The sequence below is a fragment of the Pipra filicauda genome, unplaced genomic scaffold (assembly GCF_003945595.2).
Source record: "Pipra filicauda isolate LSUMZ 115617 unplaced genomic scaffold, ASM394559v2 scaffold72_size3293161_pilon, whole genome shotgun sequence".
In the NCBI taxonomy this organism is placed as follows: Eukaryota; Metazoa; Chordata; class Aves; order Passeriformes; family Pipridae; genus Pipra; species Pipra filicauda.
In genome coordinates this window covers 334,042-360,619 of record NW_024104898.1, presented here as the reverse complement: position 1 = coordinate 360,619, position 26,578 = coordinate 334,042, and the positions used below count along the sequence as shown (strand labels likewise).

At 39.4% G+C, this 26,578-nt stretch overlaps 1 protein-coding gene across 3 annotated transcripts in view; it reads left to right on the top strand.

Moving 5' to 3' along the window:
• RMDN2 (regulator of microtubule dynamics 2) overlaps window positions 1-14,381 on the top strand; it is a 48,717-nt gene extending 34,336 nt beyond the window's left edge. For all 3 annotated transcript variants that reach the window (XM_039389471.1, XM_039389473.1, XM_027735064.2), the window contains exon 11: window positions 9,712-14,381. In XM_039389471.1, the coding sequence (XP_039245405.1) occupies window positions 9,712-9,765 (54 nt within the window). In that variant the 3' untranslated portion in view covers window positions 9,766-14,381. The remainder of the gene's footprint in view (window positions 1-9,711) is intronic.
• Window positions 14,382-26,578: the final 12,197 nt, after the last annotated feature.

The following is a 26,578-nucleotide window of genomic DNA, read 5'->3' as shown; positions in this document are numbered from 1 at the left end:
CTGCACTGTCGGTAACAACATAATGTTTCAGTTTTTCCTCTGAATACAGAACCTTCCTTTTTCCTCCACTCTAGGTTGTCTCATTACAGTTGTCTGTATCAACAGCTTTAAAAAAAATCTTTGTTTAGGGAACTGTCAGGGACTTGTCTGTATCAGAAACTGAATTGCACTCTTTGTAATTCAACCCACTTCATTAGACCATCTTAAGCATAAGGAGTTGCGTGTGTCACTCTATAGCTGTGCTGAAATTTTGCCCCAGACCTACATTTTTCTGAGTTGAAAGCATTCTGGATTTTTGCCCCACAATCTCTATCTCTGCTCCTGAAAGCCGTGGTTTGTGATTCTTGTCAAGGGCAGTATGTTGACTGCAGCAGAGGAAGATGAGTTATTCAAGGTAACCTTTGTCTTCAACAACTGTGCAGTTAAGAGACACAGTTCTTCCAGTTACATCTGCGGGAACATAGATTGTTCTAAGAGATTATTAGATTCCTCTTTAGGCCCTTCAGAGTGTTTTTATGTATGTGAACACAATATTTCTACCAATATTTGAGAGATTTTAAGTTATTTAATTTCTCAAATATAAACCAAGTCATGGCAAGAAGGTTCACTCTATCTGATCTCTGAAGCAAGTTCCATAATGACTAACCTATGATTGGAAACATCTTACCATCCTAGAGTGTGACAAGTTCAAACCTGAGCTTTGTCAGCCTAAGGGACCCCCTTTGAGCACAGCAGATGTGGTACAGAGAGAGAGGTGATCTCAGAGACGAATTGGCCCTATCCCATTTAATTCTTTGAAGTTAAAGACCATTAAATAGCTCTGTAACTTGATTGACAATAAATGCTGTGTGTGGAGCGCTAACATGTTTATGTCAAGTGTTCCTGCTGGGAAGAAAGACCACTGCATGCCTCACCAGCCTCTGCTCCTGGGTGGCCTTATTTTTTGGCCCAGGTTATGGTATGTACCAATCATAAATTAAGTAATCATTGCTTAAGTTCAGTGTTTCTTTAAATATGTATTGGTACAGACATAAGCAATATTTTAACTCTGCTTTATTATTTACTTACTGTTAAAATATACCTTCAGCTTGCCTATTATGGAACATAGGAAAAACTGCTGTAAATTGCCTGCTATAAATTACCCCATCACATTTCTGAAGTGTTCGCAGACCTGAGAAGGAGGGGTAACCCTGAGGTGAGAGCAGGAATTCAGGAGCAGTCTGAGGGGTAGGTGTATGTATTCTGGCAAACAACGATGGTGATGAGAGTAAGAATGATACTGGTTTGTGAACAGAAGAAAGAGCGTCAACTGGGCCCCAAAAATCTTTTGTCAGTCTGAAGAAGACAAGATGATTTGACCTCTTCTGTTTTGACTAGTTCTATAGATATCACAGATTTGTCTCCTTTATCTTGTTTACTTGTGATGTGTTTTGAGTGAGGTTTAGAAAAAAGAGTCCAGAAAAATATGGCATTAGGACAATAGTAAGTAATTAGATTTAAAAAAACCAACCAAGCAGTCAGCACAGGGTAAAACCAAGTGCACACTGAAAGGAATTACTGTGATATGAAGATCTGGAACACAAAGTCTGCTGATGCTGTTGCCTCAGATCCCATCTGAATTCAAGTATTACATGTTGTTTTGGTTATTGTGTTAGAGAAGGACTGTTAGTGATTTTTGGAAAATCATGTTGGAAATGAAGTGGTTCAGGGCTTGGAGCTGTACGTAGAAATAACATTTAGTCAGATTAGTTTAAGGGAGGGAAGAGATTGTAATAAGACTAAGGAGGCATTAGGGAGACAGCAATAAATGGATGCTGATAAAGTGCCTGAATTGACTGCAGCCTTGTAGAAGATGAGGTTCGTGGCGTGAAACAAAAAGCACAGGTCAGCAGCAGTCAGAGGATTTCTTTCAGTTTGCCACAGCACAGGATCTCAAGATGGTCAGCAGCATGGTATGTTGTCAGAGTCATGTGAAACCCATCATTCCCAAGTGTAATCATGTGAGTTTTCTCTCTTTCTTCAAGCAGGGGAATTCCTTTATTGTTTTTAAATGTTGGCTCCTATTGAGAAACATGTATTTGTATAAAGGCATAAAATCAGGAGCAGACTGAGAGACAAAGCTGCTGGAAAGGTGCCACATTGAGGAAATGTATAGTATTTCATGATACAAATCATCCTGCAGAAAAATAATCATAGACAGTGGTTTACTTTATATTGCTTCTGAGCATCCACAGTTTCCAGTGACTTCAGGGAACCAGAGGTGCTTGGCACCAGTAAAGTAGCCTATAGCTCATTTTAATCCTCAGGTCAAATTCTCAGCTGCTGTAACTCAGGACACTTCTTTGACCCTTTCTCTAGGATTCATTTTGTGTAACATTTTGAGTTAAGTGATATTATTTTTGACTTGAATGTTGTATCACATCCAAATATCCCTTCTGTGCATCTGTCCTACTACTTACAGAATATGTTTTAGTTCAAGGGGTAAAGGGGCTTCCAAACATAGCTAATTCTTGTTAAAGAAAAAAAAATCAGATGGCCAGTTTCAACCCTTTTATGAGTCTTAAAAAGGTTACCACAGAAATTGTAAAAGAAGAAACAAGTTCTGATTGAACAACTCCTGTAAGTCCTGTAAGTTAAGAGTTACAGGATGATTTTTAAAATTAAGACAGGTTTTAAAAATAGTTTGGCACATTTTTAACCTAACAGTCTATGCATTATTTTTATTTTAAAAGGAAATATGTGAGTTTTGGTGAAAATTACATCTGGAAAAACAAAACTGGTGATACAGTGCAACTTAAGAGACCTTTTTCTATCCTCTCTACTCTAAACAAAAACCTCCAATGAATCATACAGTTCTTCCTTGGCCATAAATACTGTCACACTGTAGAGTGGTGCTTCACTGCTGGAGGTGCATGGGACATTAAATTGTCCAGTTTTTCTCTGGTTGCTACCCAGGTGGATAACCTCAGGGTCCTGGGAAATATTTGCCCCTTCAGTAAAAGAGATCCTAATGTTCAGGGCTGCTGTGAATTATTGTGAAGTGCCTCACAGCTGTTCTGTTCATCTAGTGGATGTTGTGTTACCCTTACTGAGACACGTTACTTTGTAGTGTGCTCAAAGCCTTGGTGAGTGTGACTATATGAAGGGCTGTTGAAACCAGATGTGATAGACTACTGAGATGGAACAAGATTACTTTTTTTAAATTTGAAGACAAAAATGAAATTTAATTTTAAAAACACGAGTGTCTGTCTTGCGTATAGGAAGGCAAAACACGTGTGCGTGTGTGTGTGCGTGGTTAAACACATGGTGCTTTGCTTGTAAGGGGAATAAGACACTAATTTCTTGTTTATAACAAAGATTGTTGGGTACTTTCAAGGCTGGAACTTGACGAAAATTCAAGTCTCAATGTAGGATTATGAAGTATAATAATCAAGAAATTTTTTCTTGTATCTGGTGACGAGCATGGGTATGAGAGTGAACTCTGTGCTTGTAGGACCAGTAAGCTCACCGCAAAGGAATTAACAGCCTAGCAGAGAAAGAGGTTAAAATCTCAGGGTTCTGGTCTCTATGATACTTTTTTGAAAATGAATCTATAAAGCAACAGTTACCTTACAAAAAGTGTAGTCTTGGAAGAGACGAAGACAGCAAAGCAGGAAAAATGCGAAGGAAATCTATTTGCACTGAGAGTTACTGAAAGTCTTACTTAAAATGCAGATAAAAACTTCCCTGAAGCTTAGACTGTCTTTTACAAAATTATTGGTGATTTAAAACACTTGGTCCTTCCCAGCAAGTACAAATTATGGCAATTCAGAGTTGAAATTAAAAGTGGGAGAGATTGAGATGTTACAGAAATTGGTCGTTATGGCATTCACTTCTTACAGGTGTAGAATGGCAGGAAGCAGAGACTTGTTAAAGACTCTGCCTTTAGCCTTAGTGACATCTGAAACTCGTGTGGAAGAGGAGGTAAATGTAATAATAGGCAGGAACAATGGCTGAATGTTTACACAGGATTGCAGCTGCTGAGGAGAAATCATGCCCATACAATTTTCTTACACTTTTTTTTACATCACCATAATCTCCTTGGTTATTAATTTTATTTTTAATATTGTAGGTAAGGAAAAGAGTAGGAGTCACAGGGGGATAGAAGGGAGATCAGAGTATAAACTTCAGTACCCATCAGCTGTTCCTATTACAACAGACCATTTGTATATCTGGATTTTCAAGATTTTTCAAGAAATACTACTCTAGCCACCATATGTAGCAGTCCTTGCTGTGATATTTCCGACAGATATCGTTTGAAGCTGCTGTGGTAATCTGTCCTTCTAAGTAAGTTTTTGAGGAGAAAAAAGTAATTTTCTTTTGCTTTTAAAGTGAAGGGTATAAATTATGACTTGTTTGTGAAAAAACTACTGATTGAAACTATGTGAATAATATGGTTTAACTTTATAAAAATGATTTTGTTTGCTCATCAAAAAGAACATTTTCTTTTCTCAACATCTTCTTCTTAATACAAAAAGCCATTCTTTTCAGAGCATACTTGTTGCTTTAGATTTTATGCACATTCGTTTTCCAAATGGTCAGCAAAAGTCGATGGTGTTTCAGTTGCAAAATAATGGAAGTGTCAGATTTGTGTTCTTTTTAAATTCTAAGCTATTGTTTTCCTTCTAATACTGTTCGTGGAGTTGAACAAGAATTTTCTGACAGCTACCACCAACCAAAAAATAAAATATCTTTTGAATATACTTTAAAAATATTCCTTGATTAGTGGTTTTGTATGCTCTCAGTGTGGGTGCTCCAAGCTCAGGGAATACACTTTTTAAAATCTCATTAGAAAGAGATCAGATTTTAATCTGTAAAATGCTGGGGGAAAATGAGACATTTGATAAAGAGTTGCTAAAAGAATTTGAAACTGCCTGTATTTGCACTTCAAATAATACAGTCTATATTTCTCTACCTTAGTGATTAGACCAATTTTCTATCTGCATGTTTTTGAAGCTTTGCCAAAAGGTTTGTTTGCACTGTCTCCCTCCAAAAACAATTCCAAAAAGTGATGAAGATATTTTTTGTGGCGTCATAGTTTCATACATAAGGATAAAGTCTATCCTGATAAATACCAAGCTTATCATATTTGTGATTAAACTGTCTGTCACAAAGCATTCATTTCAACATCCTATCGAAGGTAACACAGGTTTAGCATAGCTCTTGGTCCATCAAGACTGATCAGCTGATGATCCCTCAAGGTGCAGAAGTGTTATCTCCTCTGCTGGCATGTGGGCAGGGGCATGATGCAGGAGCAGAGTGGGAGAAATGTTCACAGAGGTGGTGGTGCACTGCAGGATTGCAAAAACCTATTTTTAATTTTTGTAGTGTAGCTGGGCCAAGTTATGCCTCTAGGATCTTGAAATATATGGTCTTGGACTCAATATGCAGAGTGAAGGAAAGCCTCGACAGGCATCTTTCTGAAGGGGCTGTACCTGGGCGTGATTGTGTTCAAGCTCTTTCAGCAGTAACTGTGCAGAAAGAAAAGTTGTAGGTCCCGTCATGGTAGGGGCAGCAGCCAGACAGAAAGAGAAGGAGGGGAATGTCTTGAACACCAAAAGCTCCACATTGTGTACAGTAGTAAAAGAAAGCCAGATTACAGGTGAAACTTAGTCTTTTAAATTAGAAAAGAACTAGTGTATAAAAATTTTACATGGCTGTTTTATTATTCTAGATTGTATTCTGCTGTTTTCTAATTTTTCAACAGCAGTCCTTGGACTAGCTGAACTGTTTATTCGCAGACTTCTGCGTGTTAAAGGGTATTTTTTCCCTCTACTTGAAGTAATTTCCAAAAATGTGTAATTATTATCAGCTACATATTTTAAAGATGTGCTTACCTTAATCCTAAAGGCCTTGAGAAGTCACAGTTAATCCCCAGAGGCAGATACTAAAAATGTGAAAGAACACAAAATGCCCTAACTTGTGACATACAGCAGTCATATAGAAACTGGCAAGTGGGTGATTGCATTGTGTATTGAAATATCTAAGGGGAAAAAATGGTATTATGCAATTTTTAGTGCCCACTACAGTCACATCATCTGTGAGAGTTGATCATGAACCTGAGGAGGGATAGCGTTTAGCTTTGTGTGATTTATATTGTCCACAAGAGCTTTTGCTCTCTAATTGACAATCCTTGTGCATGTGTGGGAGTCTCTTCTGTTACAGTCCAGGATTTCTCGTGGAGCTGCAAGGGAATGATACAGCTGTACCCGAAAGCAGGAGTGTCTCTCAGCACCTCATTGCTGTTACTGCATATCAGAGTACAGCTTTGGACCACCCTTGCAGCTCAGCTCGTTTAATATACCAATCTGCCCTGCTGGCTTCAATGAAACCCTACAGGATGCATGTCAGCTTGGGATTTGGCAGTGGTTGCACACAATTATGTTTTTGTTGGCTGGTGTAACCATTTTGGTTATGGTCATGGGGGTGTATCGTTCTCTGTTGACAGTTGGGACTTTGTCAACAAGTGCACACATGTGCAGTGCCTGAGTTGAGTGTGTTTAGTGCATAAGGAAATAATTGTCAGAGATGTAAAATCATTATCTTTCCGTCTTTGCTTTAATTGCCATTTAATTTTTACATGCACATTTATATGTGTAAGTCTGTGTGTATATGTATTTATTGGTAAATTTTTTTTCAGCAGAAATGAACTGTCAAAATGTGGACTACTTCCAGTTAAGCTAACATTCTCTTTTTCCCACCAGCTCTGTCTTCCTTCTTGCTCTTTTTTTCAACTCCCTCTCTTCCCCTGTTCGGTCTCTGGCCTCCCAGGTCTGTTTTTTCATGTGCATATCTCCTGTGAATGATGAAACATAAAAGAAAAGCAACTAAATAGGAAGAAGGAAAAATACAGTCTCTGACCCTGTAATTTGAATAGCTTTTGTGTAGCAGTTTGCAGAACATTTTGAACTCCTATTCAACTCTGAAAATGATATAAGTGTTTAATAAATGCAAGCCTTGACAGTAGAAAGTCAAGGTTGAAAATGGCGTATTCAGTCAGTGCTGAACTAAGCCTTAGGGTGAACAAATGGAACTGACGCAAATATATTGCATTCCTCCTACGACTTGCACCTCTTCCTCTGCCTGCCACATTCTAAAGGGAGATCAGAGCCTGCCTGTCTTAAAAATAATTAAAAAAAAAAAAAGCCAACCTTACTGTTCATTTACAGAAAGCCACAGACCCAGAAATCATCAAGGAAGAGAGTTGGCCAAATAGAGGATTTATGGCTTTGTCTTTCCATTAACAGTCAAGCTTTGGGCATTAATGAAGTTTTCACCCTTAAACCTGGAAACTGGTGCACTGAACAGAATCCTAGCTTGTCTCTCCTTTTAGCGTGACACACCTCTTGGTCTGGAAGGACTCTATTCAAAGGTGACATCATAGTTCCCTTCACTGACCATTCTCAGCCTTGTTTTTAATACCATTACTGATTTTTTTCCATGCTTTTGCCATATGAGTTCTTATTGACTGGAAGCTGCTGGCTCAATTAATTCAGCCAGTTAAGTAGTTTGCAACAATAATAATTCCTGCTTTTACTGATGTAGTCTTGTTTAGAACTGGCAAACCAGAGGTAGAACGCTTTGCACGTTTGCAGTTTCTTCTCCAGACAGTTCTTAGAACAGTCACGGGTTTGTTCCATTCTTTTTCCTAAGCCCAGAGGAAGATTCAGGGAAGATTGCCCAATATTTTTGAGACCTTTGCAACTTTTAAAGCTCATTGCCCAATACAATCCTTTACTTCTAAGCAGAGAGACAATTATACAAAGTTGTTTGGAGATATATTTTTTAAATGCTGTATCCTGCAAAGTGAGTAAAGAATCCCGTGAAATGCTAAACATCATTCAGGTATGAGAAAACCTGTATCTTTACAATTTTCAGCTTAGAAAAGTGTCAAAAGAGTAGAACCAGATAAAATGAAACTTTTCCATTTCTTAATACCGTAGGACAATATCTGTCTTTCTACTTTTTTGTTTAATAGAGTTTAGAATCATTTTCACAAGTTGACCACAGTCCGTACAGAAAAGAGTTTATTTTCCCTGAATTAAGCAAGATATTGATACAAATTTAGAGTTTTCCGATTTTTATTGAAAGCAATGGGTTGGTGCTCCAGGCAGCCAGTAGTGACGTGGAGTTTAAGGGGTGCGGAATTCAGCATGACATTTCCTTCTGTTAGAGTTATTTTGGCAAGAGCTTGCTGGCTTTGCAGTGTGTGCCTTTTAAGGCCTCTGATAAATGATTAGGCAGATAGTTTAGCCTATTGTTGCCAGTGGGAGTAAGGCAGTGACTCCAAGAGAAGTGTCCAGCTAATGTATTAATGCCTTAATCCAGACCAATAATATAATGTAGTTTGACATGTCTGGCATATGGTTTCTATCATCTCAATATTCTTCTCTGTTCTTCCATGACATTTTAGACAACTAACCAAAATAAAGAGAAGCAGGAATTTCTTCACCCATAAAATATATTTTAAAATGTCCTGTATTTTGTTCCAGCTCTTTGGTTGATTGGATAATGAAGTGATCCTGAAATTCAGTGATTACTTCATTGACTGTCTACAGTATTTTCTTTCAGAATTGCCTGTGGCATTATCGCTACTGGTCCCTGTGATTGGAAATACTTGCATAAAATCTGTGGTGTGCAGGTACTTTCCACTTGCACTGTTAAGTACCCATGGCTGCATGTGTTGCATGTTTGGACTCTTACCAGCCTTCAGGTATGAGGCGCTGACTTTTGAGAAATGTGGTTTTAAACCAAGGTGCAGTTTGCAAGCTAGAAGTTTTGCAGTGGTGACTAAAGCAAGTGGGTTATATCCAGGGACATTTAAAAATAAGTAGAATTATGGAGGTTTTGTGCTGTGGTTACATACTTACATGCATGTACCCCTTTCCAAACATACATGGAATAGCCAAAACATATGTCACTAGTTACCTGTGAGAGAGTCTGTGGCCTGGGTTTGGTTTAAAGCCCCATGCAAACTGTGCACTTAACACTTTGGCCTAAAAGAAGCCTTTCCCTTCTGCCTCAGGAGGTGCAATATAGTGTTGGCTCTGAGCAGAGCAGATTACTTCCCAGTTGCTCCCCCGTTGGCTCCACTCTGCCCAGAGCCCAGTAGCATAGGCAGAGCCCACCAACACTGGTCTGGAAGATATTGAGGGTGTAGTCAGTCCATGGTGGCTATTACAGGTAGGTATGGCTGTATGCACTGACACCACAATCTAACCTATGTCATTAATTACATTTCCCAATGTTTTCTTCTTAGTTTCATAAGAAATCATTCGTAAACATCACAGAAATATGTTTCGAAAAAACTGCACGCAGTTGGGTTGCCAGATTACGTCAGGTATAAGGGAAGGCAATACTTTATGTAAAGTACACCAATAAAAGTTACATCCCAAGCTGAAAAACTTACTGGTCTGCTGAGAAGGCTATTTGTGGGCTAACATTTTAAGTGCTTTAACAGAGCTGTAAAGGGAGGGCTGCCACCTGGCTCTTGTTTTCACTTTATTTTTGTATTCACTGATAAATTAACTTACTATGCAGTCTTTATATTTTGTGGCTGTTGCAGTTTTGTGTTATGTCTGTTGTGAGTAAAGAAATGTGGATAGGCAAGTATTAGGAGAATGAAGGGATTTATCCTATCTAAGTTGATGCATGATTGTCTGTTTCTTTCAGGATAAAGAGGCCCAGAAAGACTTAGAGGCTTTACTTCTCACTCTGAAGCTCTGATACCACGTACTTTTTAACTCTTCATGCTGTAACAAAATTGCAAAACTAAAATGAGAATCTACAGGGGCTGGAAACTGCAAGTGAATTTCAGCTAAGTCAATGGGAAAACAGTCATTGATTTTGGTTGGCATGGATCATGGCCTTTAAGCATTTGGCGATTATGATATGAAAATAATACACTGATTTTTGATTATTTATAATCTTGTTCTGAAGTGTAATTTTAGATTGCTGACACTGTGAGTCTGATTCTCTGAGCATGAAGTCCACTGCTGGCAATGGACATACTGGGGATTAGAATGCAAAATGCATAAATCTCACTCTTTGAAAGATTAATCAATTAGTACGTGATGCCAGCATAGAACTGTGTATAGCATAAACAAACAATGTTTCTATAGTAAATTATATTTATATCAACCAATTTACACAGATGTGTACAGAAGAAAATCATGAATATTTATGTTTACACATTTCTCTACTCTTATAAAATTATAATCTTGTTGAAGTTAAAGAAAGCTCTTGCCTCCACAAAACTCTTTTTACTTTAAACCTACTGTTCATTTTACATTGAAATGGGAAAATTTTATAAATTAAATATTAAAGCTTTAATTTATTTGTAACATCAAGTACAGTATTAAAGATCAGACCAATGAAATTACGTGGTTTAGATTAATATGTGTGACATTTAATGGATTAGTATCAAGACTTCCATCAAGTTTGTGAATTCTGGCTCTTTCTCTTTGAAGAGTTGCCTTGCGTGGTGGCATCAGTGTGTCTTTGGAAAACCTAGTCCAACATGTGTCCATCATTAGCCTTTTATATCATTTATGTAGCATAACCTGTAGATAAAAATAGACTACTTAAAGACCTACGACTTCTGTCTGAGTGTGCAGGACAGCAGTGCTTGCAATAAAATGTAACAGCTGGGGAAAGAATTTCCATTCACCACTGGACTGATCCAGAATTCACCAAAGTCTGTAAAAGAATAAAAGCCAATTTTCACTGTCTTTTAATTCAGGATCTTAATTTAGATGCAGGGAATGTAGCTGGAATAAGTATGCATTTTTGTTAAAGGAAATAAAATTGGATAAGGACAACTACATATTCCTGCGATCTATTTGATGTGTGAGATAACATGGTTTATGGCAAAAACAAGGAGATCTTCACAAATTGAAATATGCATTTTAATTGGTTTTAATGTTTATTCTGTGGAAAAATAGTTTCTATACATCTTTCTCAATTCAAGAATGCTTTTATTTTAATGCACAATTTCAGAGAGAAGGGGAAATACCATGAAAGATAAATCCCATCAAACAGTTTCTTCTGTGACAGAATGTTTTGATTCACACAGAATAATTGACTTGTGAACGTAGAAGCTGGAAAAGTGACACAAAAGACTTTACCAAAGGGGCTTTTGGTAAAGTCTACTTTTGACATTTTCATAGCCAGTGTAGAAAGCATAGTTTAAATGGATCTACAAGAGTTATTTGTGCTAGGGTTGTTGTTAACAATTCACTCTCACCTAGGAAGATGTAATAAGAAGGCCTTTACTTAAGTCAGTTTTATGCTAATTTATATGCTTTATAAAACAAATTGGATTATGCAATAGATACCTCATTTACAAGTAATTATTGATTATAAAGCCTGAAAGTGTATCAGAGGAATAGATTACAGCAAGAAGTTATTTAAATTAGTTGCTGAAATTAGGTAACATAAGTAGGATTTGCTTTAGTAAGGGCAAATATAAGGTGTTGAATTCAAGTAAATAACAGAAAGAGGATGGAGGAGACCTAACTAGTTATGGCAATTCTGTTGAAAAGGACATGCGTATTCCAGTGAATGGCAAATTAATCATGGGTCAATAATGTCATGTTTTTGTGAAAAAGCATATTTCATGCTAGACTGAATAAATAAGCATATCCCATTAAATTCACATGAAATAACCTTTTACTCTAATTAGGCCTAATAAGGTCTAATGAGGTCTGAGCTGGAATACTATATCTGGTTTCAGGCACCACACTTCAGGGAGGTTGGGGGCTAGTTGGAAAGAGTCCAGTGGAGAGAGACAAGAAAGATGAGAGTGCTAGACAAGATTATTTTGTATGTAGAAATTGAAAGAATTTGGTGTGTTTAGTCTGTAGGAGCAAGGACTAAAGGAGTATTGACATTTTTAAAAAGCTATTGCAGAGAAGACAGTAAAAAAACAACCCCAAACCTTGTTCTCCAAACTCCGTGTTCATGGAACAAGAGGTAACTGCCTACCTTCAGATTAAGCATTAGGAGAAAATAATCCTGGCGATAACTATGCAAAGCCCTGCAATACATTTTCTGAGAATATTATAAGATCATTCACTTAAATTTTAATATAAAAGTTAAATAAGACTTTAAACATTGGCAGTGCTTTAGACACAGTTCATCCTCTGGCAGAGGTTGGACTAGATGACTTCTTAACATCCCTCCTGGCCTTGCCATCCCTGGGAAGTGCATGATTCCAGATCCCTATGAGCCACAGGCACTCCTGCTGGGGTTCAGAAGTTGGTGGGCTGTTTGCACACGCTGGCTCTGCATTTGGGCCCAGACTAAGGAATGAGTTTGTACTCTGAAACATTTACCAGCATGTTTCAAGGCTTGAAGTTAAAGACATGCATCATATCTGCCCTTGACTATATTTATCACAAATGTGGTTTTAATCCACAGGGTCACACTTTTAAATAAAATTTCTGATTTTATAAATTAAATTACCCATCTTTCTTTCTAGCCTTCTGAATTAAACCCATTCTTCTGTTTTAATTTTGGCTCACTACTAGTCTATGTGTGGAATTACAAAGTAACATCTGAGAGAGAAAAGGCTGGTTTTAATTATTCATTCTAAGTTGTCTTTGATAGTTCACAGAAATATTCCTCACACAGGTAAGACACTGCTGGTTTATGCAGCTAAGATATTTTGTGCTTTTAACAGTTTTATTAGTTAGTGTACATGAGCATTCTCAGTTTTTTTGTTTCCACTTTGCTAATCTGAGAACTTTTAAAATTGAAGCATGTTCCCTAAATTGTTCCCTAATTGCTCCTTGAAATAAAGCTTTTGCATTTAGTTGTAGGCCTAGGCTATCTGTTCTCTGTGTCATACCAGCTGGAGAAAAAGCAAGCATAGCTCCAGAGGGCCATATGTTTTCTTTTTTCTTTAAAATATCCACAAGCAGACAGTCACTTCCGTAGTTTTGTCTCCATGGAGGAACTAGATTCTGTGATTCTCTGAGTCTGTATTAACCCCTGCAGGCTTTTAAGCCATATGGAACAGATGGGACTACAGGCTTCCTGAAGCCATGGTGCCTGGGCTGTGGTACCCACAACTCCTTCACTTCTTCTACTGTGGCATCTCGTTTGGTCTCTGCTCCGGTACAAACACTGTAAATTACCTGGCAGAATTTGTCTCTTTACATACTTTTAAAAGGTGAGTTCTGGGGGCCTTGGTCTGGTACCAGGATTCATGTGCTTCATTACAGTTAAAACTACTAGTTCTGCCTTCCTTGATAATTGACATAATTTTTATTTCTTGTGTAGCTAAGTGTTCTGTCACTGAATCCTGATCCCTTTGTGATTATCTCCCTGCAACAGCAGGTAATCATGAAGCAAGTTATAAATTTTTTGTAGCAATTGGCCACAGACACATTGTGGAAATGGTTACAGTGATACACTGTCATACTACTTGTTTAAATTACTCTCTTTTCTTTTGCTGAGTGGGGATGAGATACTCCTTTCTGTGTAGTAATATCAATACACTGATTTCTGAATTGGGAAGCTTTCCTGCAGTGGTGAGTAGCTGATGATTGAAAGGGACAAGTCCTATGCCCAATTAAAAAAAGAAACCACCTAAATCCACACCTACAACCCTGTTATTATGGTAGTAAAAGCCTGAACTAAAAAACCCCAAACAAACAGAAAAACAAAAAAACTAAACCAACACTGAAACCAAAGCATCAACAGAAGAAATCGATGAAAAAGTGGCTACCAGACATCCAGTCATGTTCAACCCAAACATATCAGCTTATCTGGATCTACTTATCTTCGGCCATCACTACCTGAACACCTTCTACCTGAAGTACCTAGGAGTGTAGGGAGGTATTGTGAATTCCCGGAAGATACGTGGGTTTTCTGGAATTTTCCTGGACAGAGTGTCCAACAGTGGTAGTGGAGGGTAGTCCTGTGGTCGGTGTTCTTTCTTCAGTGTGCACAATAGTGCATTCCATCTACTCCAAATCACAAAATCCTACGGTACTGTGACAAAATTGTATTGCAGCATTCAGCCAGTGCAAACTCAAGAAGGAGTAGCTCTGAAGGGCCAACGTTGTTGTTTGCTTTTTTTTCCTCTGTACATTCTTCTTTTCCAGCACTTCTGCTTCTTACAGACTTCCAAGTTCCTTGGAGAAGAAACAATCAAACTGTCTTGACAATACAAAAAGAAGTAAGCTTTTCTGGCCCTGTCTATGTTTGTGTAACCCATGCATGTGTGATGCTGGGAAATGAAGCACTGAAACTAAGAATGTGAAACATTAATAATTCTTTTGGAGGAAATATTTTACTCATTTCATTAAAATAAACAACCAGTTATTCTAAAAGTATCTGTGGGATCTAGTGTGAACTTGAATATGAACAATCTGAGCTCTGTGCTTGGTAGTGCTGCTGACCCATGATGTGACTGTGGGGTAAGCTACTTAGCTACATACCCAAGTTGCACACACGCAAACACTGTCTGTCCGCTCTTCATATGTTTTGTTTATTAAGATTAATTATGAGCTGGTTCGAATTGCCTACATGCGTAAGCCAAAAATAGAGCCACACAATATTGACTGGGAATATTGTAACCTAAACATGTGTTAAGGATATGGGCATGAATATGGATGTACTTTTTAACCTACCAAAATAAGTTCAGGTTTCTAATTCATGGATAAAGGTAATCAACATAGCTGATGAAATTTCAGTCTCTGGAGAGAAATGTTCTTGTTTGTTGTTCAGAAAAATGTGGCAAATCAGCAAAGTGGATTCAGCAATTTATTTGTGTTTTCCTAATCTTGGAAGAGGATAATTCATGAAGAAATGAAAATTCATTTGTAAAGCTCCTGACTGTGGCTCTGGGTTAGGGATTACTGGTTTGGAGAATGCTAGGCAAGCTTACATGGTGCCCTGTAAAATCATATATGAAGTCTTAAAGCAGTAATAAAATACATGTTTTTCAAATTAGAACAGCAGACTGCTTCTACAGCAACACTTTTAAGTGCAGCAAGGGGTTCATACAAAAGCACTGCTAGAATGTGTGTTGCTTTTGATACCACCAGTGTATGGGTATTGGCAGTTTCAAGCAAAACAGTGTTCCTGGTGCATTCATCATGAATCCCTGAGCAAGAATTACCAAACAAAAGACCATAATTGAGTGTGTGACCCCACAGTCATTTGACATCTTCTTTCTTTTAGAACTGTTTGTCTTACTAATGAGTAGTTTCATGGGATTGGTCCTTATAAAACCTACCTGTAATATTTTGGTGCCGTTGAGAACATGGCAGAACAGCCTCTGGACATCAGTGAGTCTCAGGCTTTGTGCTAAAATGGGATTTTTAAAAGTACCTGCATGACCTTGTGTGACATTTTCTTGTGTGCATCCTAATACTTGGTTCAGCTTGTTCCGGTGGCACACTGCTTTCAGCCCCTTTTACAGCCATTCCTACATGACCAAACATGTTCATTTGGGAAATGAGAAGGCAGGTCTTTACAGCTGTCATGGGAGAAATTCAGAACAATAGATTGGGGGGGGGGAAAGCCCCCAAACTACTGGACCTGGATCTGTGTGGTCATTTGAGCAATACTTTTAATTAGTTGTCCACTATACATTGTGTAAAGGACATTAGTTTATTCTCTACAGGGGAAGTTTTGTGTTCAGTCTACCTATTGTACACCACAGAAATTTTCCTCCCTGCTTTAACTTACTTCTCCATCTGAAACAATGGGGCTGACAGGGCTGCTTTCACCCATGTGGATGGTTTGAAGAAAAACGTGTAGAACGTGAAGAACACACGAGCAGTAAGCAGTAAAAAAGACCTCACCTTTTAGGCCTCTTTTATTCTTTCCATCAGTACCCGGAGAGCTGTCAGGGAAGATGAAGCTTTTGGAAGCCTTTACGTTGTTATTCTGGGCTGGTTTGGAGCATGTAGAAAGCCCATGCTGGTCTGTCCACAGACACACACGCACACAGCTGTACCTCTAGTGGAAGTGTATTAGCCAGTGCCCCAGCTGGGGAGCAGTGGCCAGTGAGACAGGAGAAGCAACACACCTGGATCAGCAGTGGAGAGAACGACCCCTGATGAGGTTCAGGTGGGCCCTGGCAGTGGAGAATTGGCACTTCTGGTGCACCTGATGGGCTAAGTGTCCTTTGGAGATGTGCACCGGTGGCTTGGGAGCTGTGTTACTGCAGGAATCTGCAGAAGGTGGCTGAGCCTCTGGCAGCTCCTGGCCTGCAGGTGAAGGAGGGGTGAGTATGTGCTCTGTGGGGTATGCACCTTCACACTGCTGTGTCTGTGTCAGAAGGGGTGTGTGTGGGACACGTGCAGTGGGTACCGTAGTGGTAGGTGTTTCACAAGCCTGCATGTCTGCTCATGGCACCACCCAGCGTTAAGTTAAAAGAGAAAATCTGGAAGCTGTCCCTAGGAGACCTAACCAAAGGTGGACAGGATTTGGTAACTTTTGTAAAGAGGCATGTTAAGTCTTGAATCTGTAACTACCTACATGCAAGACTTTCTTCTGTGCAGGGCTTTGATTCCTCTCAGGGCTTGCCATGGGACCCGGGAGGCCACGCCAGGGCTCTGCCACCACCTCATCCTCCTCTGGGGCACTGTTGCATGTGGCAAGTGAGAGTGAAATGAAAATGGTGAGTTTCTACTTTCCCTGCTTCAAAAGATGCTTTTGTTCATGTTCACCAACCTAAATTTGTATGGAAAAGTACAAGGTAGAAAAGACATTTCAAATGGATTACCTACAAGCTGCCGTTTTCCTGTGGTAAGAGCTTGTTACTGTTAAGCGAACGTGTGCTAAAATCAAGCTAGAACAGTAGTGTGAAAACAGTGCTGTAGCTCGGCTTTGTGGGGGTATATTTTAACTGCCAGTATTTTATTCAGTTTCCTCCGTAACTGATTACAGCACTTAGTTGAAATCCTCACTGCTGGACCTGCACCGCAGCCTCTGGTGGGTGGGAGGCAGTCGGCAGCTGCCGCCAGGCTCCGTCTGCCACGCTCTGCAAGGGGGGATCACGCTGATTCACACCAGCTGAGACCCGCTTCGTTAGCTGGCAGCCTTAAATGAAAGCAAAGGGATGCTGTGTTTTTCCTAAATTGTTAGGGGGTTGTTTAATCCTTAAATTTAGACTAGAGATGGAGCTTAAATGAAAGAGCTTTTCTTACACCAAACAATGAACAGAACAGAAGCAAATGTTGAGTATATCCACAGTGATACCTGCCAAGGTCAAACAAGCTGATTGGGTTCACCTGCACTGTAACATCCTGATTTCTGTGTTGCACTGGATTTACTGTGGTAGGACTGCTATGGATCCTGTCTTTTGTTGAATGTCAAACTGTAGTTACATATGCAGAAATTGTATGGAAACCACAGTTTCTGTGTTTGTGTGTGTATATACATACAAAATTTTTTTGTATGGATAGATATATCTGTAAGTTTAATAGAGGAATTAAAATAGATATGACTTGCTGTGTTTTGTAGCTATAAGAAACTTGATTACTTAGAGTATCCTTCTATCCTTGTGTGAAGTGAAACCTTGAGAAAGACTCTGCCTGCACATCCTTATCCTAACTTCTAAATGCAGAGTTAAAACTGCTTCATGAAAGGGAGTTACCTTAGTTGGACCTCCCTCTGAGAGGAAAGACGGGAAAAATATCTGTTAGATGCAAGATACCTTGTGTGCTGGAGAGGAAATGCAAGTTTATAACCCTGCAGGCTCACTTTATCTAGAGCTGTCAGTTCCTAATGGAAGTCTCTTACGTGTTCAGTTTGAGGCAGGCAGATGGTAAAGAAAAAGGTAATAGATTCTGTAAATTAACGTATTATCTTTCTTTGCCTTGCCTTCTCAAACTGTGAGCTTGTGAACTCTAAAGGGGTTACTGAGTCAGCAGGAGTCAACATGTAGTCCATGAACCCCGTCTCTATCATGTTCCCAAAATATTGTATCTGCTTCCAGAGAGTCTGTGGCTGAAGGGGGAGGATGTGGAGGGAGAGCTTTATGTGTTCAGAGGTGGGGGGTTGTCTTTTGAGAGTGCTTTTTTTGTAAAGGATTGTGGTTTGCAGAGAAATGCTTGAGGAGGATTGCCTAAAACTCCTCTGTGGTATGTTTGACTTTGGTTTCCTGAACTCAGTACTCTTTCACTGAAAAGTAAAGTAACTCCTATGGGAGTGGGGAGGGGAGAGAAATTTCAGACAAATTTGAAGCTGCCTTAGGTATAAAGTATGAGGAGACTGCAGCACATCCCTGAATGGCTCCTGCTGAGATGTTAATAACTGGTCCTCTCACCCCTATTACACTGAATCTCTTCCAGTTTTCTTGCCAAAACAAGTGGTATTTTCAGTCACACTCCAAGTAAGGAGAAGTCAAAATGTAACCTTAAACCAGTGAGTTTTAGAGGCAGCTTTGCAGGGGCTGTGAAGTGCTTTTTTTCTGCCAAGCAAATGGGCGGAACATTCAGCAGGAACCACGGGCCTTTCAGTAGTTTTGACCTGAGACAACTGGGGCCCAGTGGCTAAAAGGGAAAGTGTCCATAAAAATTAAGTCCCCAGCAGAGCTGTGTACATCTCCAGGACTTCAGTTTCTGAGGGTTTTGGCAAACTCTGTTTTTCAGTGTTGATCTTCTGTGACTCCTCCTCTCTGGAGTTGGCTTTGATTTTTCTTCTCATTTTTCTGACACATGGCAGTCAGAAACAGACAAGTTTGGAACCTTAGTTTAGCATTTTATTTCTACACTGGTATTTTCATTACTATATACAGCCTCCAATATATTTAATGCTTAGTGCATACAGTATATACAATTGACGGAGGGTAATGCTGTTTACTGAGTTATTTGATCATACTTCTAATTACTTACCTATTTTATCAGACCTTCTCATCTCTAGGATCAGCTTTTGCAACTAAGTGAAGGATCTCTTTTTTCAGAGTCTCATAAAGGCTACAAAAATGCTTTTAGCACTAGAGATGTAGGAAATTGTAGTCGGGTAGTATTTAGCTCAATATATTAAAATAAAATACAGCTCATGTGAAAACTTGGGTATAAAGCAGCTCAATTGCTCAAATCCACATTTTCTCTCCTCCCATGACATAATAGATTTTCCAGTTGTTATTGACAGATTTCAGAAGGATTTATCTCATATTCAGAGACAGGTTGAGTAATTCTTGATATTGCAGTCATCAGGGCAGCCTTAGAGAGGCTCATGGTCTTCCAGCACAGATTGAATTCTCTGTTAGATTTTGCACATCACAGAACTCACAATTTCTAAACTGGCTGTAAACTTAAGGGATAGGAAGACCAACAGATTTTGTGGTGTAGGAGAGAAAACACTATTTCCATACGATGTTATCAGAATGACAATTTAGTAAAGAACTTACAGAAATCATATTCATGCCAGATTTAATATCTTTACTTTGAACTATATTTTTCTTACTAATTAACCCATTTCTCATGAAAGTAGCTTTAATGATTCCTTGGAACTGATTTGCAAAGAGGCATGTCCATCAGTTAAATTAAAAAAAATAAATAAAAATTATAAGTGCACTATGACTATGCTTCCCTTAAACAGAGATCACATGGCAGCCTGTAATTCTATCCTAATAAGAAGATAACCCTGCAAGGTCACATTTTGGGGAAACAGTGATGCTGGGTTGCTGCAGAGTCACCAGCCATGTGGTTCCCTCGCTTTGTGGAAGCCCCATCAGTTGTTTCAGTTGTTGGAGTTCTCGTTAGTCACATTCAAGACAGTACCACAAACATTAGAAGAGAAAGGGAGGAGAAACCCTGACATGTGCCAGGATTTTTGCTTTGAGTTTCAGCAGTTCCCATCTGTTGTTCGGCTGGGACAGTGGGACACTGAGGAGTCTCAGCAGTGCTGGGCAGCAGTTGCTGAAGTGCCTGGGGTACAGTGATTGTTCCAGGAACTCAATGTGTTGTTGATTCCACAATTAAATGCTATGAGATTTTAATTTGCTCTTTGCTCATTTTTCATTTCCTTAATTTTTGGCATTCAGATGCAATTTTGCTGAAAAGATTGCCCCAGGACATGAACACTTTCCTGGAGCTGAAAGCTCAATTAGCAAAGCACTTTCCTAGCCTCTCCTCCTTAACACCCAACCCTTTCCCTAGGGAAAGGCTGAGCTTGCTGTGAGAGCTATGGCTTGAAATATGCACATAGGTTTCATGGTTACAGGAATCCCCAGCAAGAGGTTTGGTGAGGGTCTTGGCTGTGTCAATGTGCTGCTGTTACAATTAGCTCTTCTGTTTCTAGATTGGAGAGTGAAATGATAAGTCTGCTTATCTGCTGGGATCCCAGGCCTGCAAGGAACAGGGAGAATTAAGGTGTAGTTAATTAAGGGGGCTGCAGCCTTGGCTGTTAAAGCACCTAACATAGCATGTGTGTCTGCATTCTGTGATGTCTTCTCAGTTCATGCTCTAACCCTGGCAACAACCCCATTTATTGGAGAAACTGATGTATCTGCCATTAGAAAATAAAGAGACTTGTCTGCCCCTAAGTCCCATCATTGCCCTTGGCTTAGATGTACGAGGGCTACCCTGAGTTGTTTTACATGTTTGCATTTTTTCAGGCATTACAAGTAGTGTATAATTTAAGGAACTATATTTAACTGCTGGTGACTGTGAGTTGATCCCGAACAAGGTGGTCAACTAAAATCGCCTTGTGTTTGGGAATTGGCCCCAGCGTTATTTACTAATTCCTGAAATGCAAGGGAGAAACAATGCAAACGGTGCATCTGTGTGGAAGATGTTTGGCAATATCATGTTTTCCTGCAATAACTCCTTATTATTCAATGATTAATTATTGCAAGGACTACGTCCAAATTCTTTTCTCTTCCTCCTGCAAAAATATGAAACTCAGCTGCAGTACTTGTATCTCTTTACATGAAAGCTTTTACAAAAGGATTATGGGCAGGCTGTTTTCCTCCTTTTACATGGGAATTAGGTGTCTAAGTGACTTCTGGGGGATATGGTCTTGAAAGCTTGAGAACTCCACCCTGAGTTGGAGCAGAAATATATTGGAAGCATCTGATAATTTTAGTACTCAGACATAACCCAAAGTTTTGTCCTGCTAATATAATCCATCTTCTGTTACTATAAGGACCAGTTGAATTTCCTTAGTAACAAATACCCTTTCTCCACTCCCAGAAAGCTTAGACTTATTTGCAACATTCAGAACCAAGGAAACTTCAGATGACCCAATGCTGTAGTATCAAAATCTCTATGTAACTTGTTCCAGGACCACAGCATTCAGTCCCACTGCACCATCAGGCTGCTTAATAAGATCCATGAGTCTTTTTCCAAAAGAGTAAAGTATATAATAAGCCATAAATCTGATCTTCTTTTTTATGCCGAAGGAAAAATGTATAAAAAAAAGAATAGTGGTGATCTCATTATTCCTATCGTTTTTTCATTGATGGATTAGAGCAAAGCTTTTGCCACCAGAACAAGCTCTGTCAGAAGAGGTAGGCATCTCAGCTGTGAACTGTGACCATGCAGTTCACTGTTTGTTAAGAGTTTTCTTCTAGCCAGCTTATATGGGCAAACTCTGCTACTTCTTGGAATGTTCTTATTAATAACTGAAACGCATGTTAGTTCTTTAATTGACCATGGATTAAGCTCTCAGCTGTCATCTTGCTGACCAGACTTAAACAGCAGGGAGATGTCTGACTGCAGGTGAAGAATGCCCTTTGCTGGGAGATGCCAATGTCTCTTTTGAAGGAGACCAAGAGACTCTGTTTCTTATATGTTTCTGTAACTGCCTTGCAACTGTATCTAGCTGAGATTGGTGGACTCCAACCCCAGCTTCGCTTATAACAGCAGAATTATTTCTGACTTCTGCTGCTCATAACTCCATTTTTCCCTCCTCAGGGGTAACTGTGTGTGGAAACCTCTAATGCTGGGCTTCTAAAAGCTGATAGCCCCAGCATGACTGCAGGGTTATTGCTTTGCATCTGGCTGTGTATTTCTGCTGTGGAAAAAAGAGAACCTATAGGCTCTAATGTTGTAGAGTAGCCCAGCCTGAGTGAGATGTTTCAGCTGAGCCTTGGTCCTTGATTATCAAGGGTATGAGATATCATTGTGTCTCCAGGTGCACCAGACTTGGAGCCAAAGAGCGTGAGGCCTCTCTTTACGGCCCATGTCACTTCAGGCAAATGTGGTGCTCCCTCTTGTGCGGTCTCTATACCTGTCTCTCCTTGCTTGAACTCTTCCCTGGGGTTCAGGTGGGCAGGATCCCAGATAATATTGCCTCCTGAAGACAGTGTCCTGAGATAGATGAATGAATGCGTTTGGTTTTGCATGTGCAAATTTCTCAGCAGATTCACAGCCACAGAAATAGATACCAAGTTCATGTTCCCAACTTTCCCAGACGTTTACCCTTTAGATACAAATGCTGAAAGAGCTGAGTCTGGTGTCACTGCAGCTAATTGGCCCACCTGCTCTCACTTGGTTTTCCTGTCAGTGCAGGATAGCTCTGTAGATGGCACAAACAATTCACCATAGGTATTGACAGCAATACAGGCATATCTGGATGAAATTCTAGGTACTATGCTACCTGGGAAACTACATTTTATATTCTGTTGTGGCCAAGGGTGTAGCTGGACAGTGAAAAGGAGAGGAATTTGCTAACTAGGAAGCAAATTGAAGCTTTCTAGGGGCTTAAACAGTTTACAGGATACTCCATTTTAATTGACATAAACCCTTCCAGCAAGGAGGCAGAAGGGGATTTACCAAGCTTGGAAATAATTAAAATCATGCTAAAACTTCCCTAACAGGTACTAAATGTGACATAGTGTGTGGTCTCCCTGACAGGGTTGCCTTTCCCTATAAATGGGAAAGTGCAACATCAGATGTTTCAATGCATGCACATAGATAAACAATTCTTTTATGGCATATTAAGAACAGTTTGGTTTATAGCTTTTTAGATGCATCTTAAAATCTTGTTCTATAATGACTTTAGCAGAGCTGTCCAATTTTCAAGATGTGCTTCTAAAGCAGGATGAGTTTTGTACCTGTTTTTTATTAACTATATTACAAGCTAAAAATAAATCAAGTTGCAGACAGCTGACAGCAATGTGGACCCTCAATGTGTTTCATTAAAAATAATAATAATAATTCTTGGGAGCATGGAGGCAGAGATAAAGCTCTTATTGTCTCCTGGAAGCTGTTTGGCTTGTCTGGGAGAGGAAAGTAACCTGACAGCCTTTGAAATTTATTAATATTCATTAAGATCACTGGACTTTGAATGGAGCTTTAGTTAATTATGAACTTTAACCCCATGTTTCAGTTTGTACCTGGACAAAATACATGGCTTTGTCATGCCCTGCAGCTTACTGGCAGAGAAGTTTTCTGGTAGCGTGTTTGAAAGGATCCTGGGGGTTTATGTCAAAAGTTGACAACTGCAAGTGCTGAATTACAGTTAGGGTGGTCTAATTTTTTTTTTTTTTTAAATCAGCATAGAGATGTAGTGATTCTCTCTAATTTCTTTTTTACTCACTCTTTTTTAATCTGAGTGCCTTTGTGAAGAATGGACTCAAACTGACTTGGGAGATAAACTTTCGATAGAGGAATTCATAGGACTCTGCAGGAGTGCAAGCCAGTTACTGAGCACAGGTTGAGGGCCAGTACTTTGAAAGAAGCAATATAAAAAAATATAGTCTGGCCAAAGCTAGACAAAGGAAAAGAGGAGAACACTGGGATTTTTTTAATCTTTACTGTGTAAGCCTATGCTGCTACTGAAATTCATTTAACCAAGAGTTATATTTCACTGAAGTCTGTCTATTCAAATAATGCTGCTATTTAGCAGTCAGAACTAAAAAGGCAATAAACTACATGCATTTAAGCTATAAACATGTCGTACCTCCTAATAAATTTGAAGACAATTTCTGTGCCGCAATTTAATCAAACTGGTTTTGGTGAACATCTGCAAACACATGTTTTTTTGCTTTGGATAGAAAAAAGCCTCTAAAAAATCTGAAGTAGAGTTTTGATAGCTGTTTTTGATAACTGACTAGAATGTTTCTGGAGACTGGGAAAGAAAGCCTTCTGCAAATGATTTTGACCAATATCTAGGCAAGGATGAGAGAGCAAAGGAGGGAAAAAATAAAAAAAGGAACACAAAACAAGACCACAAACCAAACACTGGAAAGGAAAAGGTGGAGTTCTAATTTCTAATTATTTTTGAAGTGCTGCTCAGTGGTCTGAACTGCCCTGTTCAGATTTGGGTTGGCATAAATTGTAATTTGTTTCCTGTCATTAAAATTTAACTTCCAGTGTGCAGTAAATTAAAAAAAAAAGGCAATAAAATATAATGGCCAGACTAGGGACTTAGGTGTTTGCAAACATGTTGCTCTATAGCTTTTCCTCTCTAGAAGCCTGACCACAAAGTTTGACTGCTGTGTATTGACCATTGCCTTGATATTTGGAAACATATGAAAATAGATAACTATTTTACAAGGAATTTATTTTAAAAAAACTGAGGAGGAAAGCTTAGATTCTTTGATTTATCACCATTACAATAAACACCGAATTCTGCACTAAAACTCAGTGAGCAAACAGGGTGCTGTTTATTGTCCGTGTCTTAAATATCGTGGCTGCTTCACCTACTGCTACAGGTAAGTTTGCTGCATGTAGTGCTTATTTGTTACTACAGGTATCAAAGACACTGAGGTGATATTTAGAAGTTTAAAAGGATTAAAACCTTCTAAAGATGGGGGGGCATTTTCAACATTTGGTCACACCTGTGTACGCTGGTCCCAGTGGTTCAGGAGAGGTTCTTTGTTAGAACCTTCACTTGTGAAGCATCCTGGACCAACCCTGCTCCTGCAGGTGAGCACACTCCTGGTTCCTGAAGTCAAGTGGGGAATTCCTCCCCCTCCCTCACCCCCCCATTCTGTTTGTGCTGGCCCAGGTCTTCAGGGAGAGCCAGCAGTACATACGGTTCCTGTTAGCTGAGAAAACAGAAACATCTGGGAAAGACATGAATGACTTACTGACTCAGTTCAGCAGCAGGAAAGTCTCTTACAGTCCATTCTGGGCAGAGAGATCCTCTCTATTATGTGCTGAACCGGGGAGCAAATGCACATAAAATCACATAAAATACAGTTCAAAACAGCAGGAGGTGGGCAGTAATGGCTGTCTTATATGGCCTTTCCCTCTTTCTGCCTCTGGGTTTGCCTCCTAAAGAAAGTGAAGGGAAGGCTTTTCTCATCCAGTGAGAATGAGGGACAGTGCTTAGGAAGAGTACTTCCTAGGGACAGCAGTGAGTTTCCCAGGGTGATGCCCATAAAGGTTTAACTTCAAGAGGGAAGGAAATTGGACCAGTGGTGAACATATTATTTGCTATGTGTTTACTGTAAAAATGCCTATAGTGTTGTGGGTAGTTATTATTATTAATGTGGAGATAGAATGACTAGATTGGTTCCAGAAGGCCCTGTTTGATCAGTGTGTTAGACCAGATGACTTCCAGAGGTTCCTTCCCATCTTGACCAGTTTGTGGTTCTGTGACCAATTAAATTGGTTTAGACTCTGCAACATGACCTGGCTAAATCAGTGTGGCTGATTTCCTCAATTCCTAAGGAAATGTGTTCCACCAGTGTAATAGTACTGCTTTTTTTCCTAATCTAACTGCACTACCAAAGATGTTCAGAGCTTAAAATGTCTGTTTCTAAGCAGGACATACATAAATATAGGTCTTTGGCATATGGCAAGTAGTAAGGGAGGGACACAGCACACCAATAACCTGCGTGGTAGGCGTTCGGTATAAAGGTATTGTCTGTGCTCTCTCCTCAGGGGAGACAAAAGGGCAGATGAGATGAAATGCCCTCTGCAGGTGCATGTGTGTGCCATCAGTTAGAGCCTGTGGTCCCTAGGGTACCCTGGGGAGCTGTTGTACCTGCAGGTGGGACAAATCAGCATTAGCAGCTGCTTACATTCTCTTTCCTGGTTTTCATTCTCCTCTATGGGATCAAACATTTCTTTCTATTTTCTTTGGCCTGTTATTTCTTCTTCTCTGATGTGTTCTCCTTCTCACTTCTCAGCTGCCCTGATTTTCCCTATATTTGTTCCTCCATGCACACAGAATATTCTTTGCTATTGACCTTGAAGAACTATTGCTTCTGTTAGCATATGATCAAGCTTTGCTGGATTTCTCCAGAAGACAGAAGGTGCCTTTATTAGAAAAATAAAAATAAATACATAAGGCTTGAGTTCAGTGAAATAACTGTCTTTTGGCACCTAAAGTTATGTGTATTTCAGGGAAATATTTGAAGAAAAGAGATAGATGACAAATCCTCAGGAACAAACTTGTTCAAAATTACGTGAAAACTTTGATTGTATATGAATGTAAGGATGCAGGAAGCTGTGCTAACTGGATCTTTGCTAGGGAAAATGTTAGGGCTCTAATGACAATCCAGTCTGGTGGTTATGAAGAGTGCTAAAGAGGTCCAGTCACTTCATTAACTGTCTTTTCATAAGCCCTAGGAGAAAGCATCTGTCCTCTTGAGAGCTAAAGTTGTCTTTGGTGT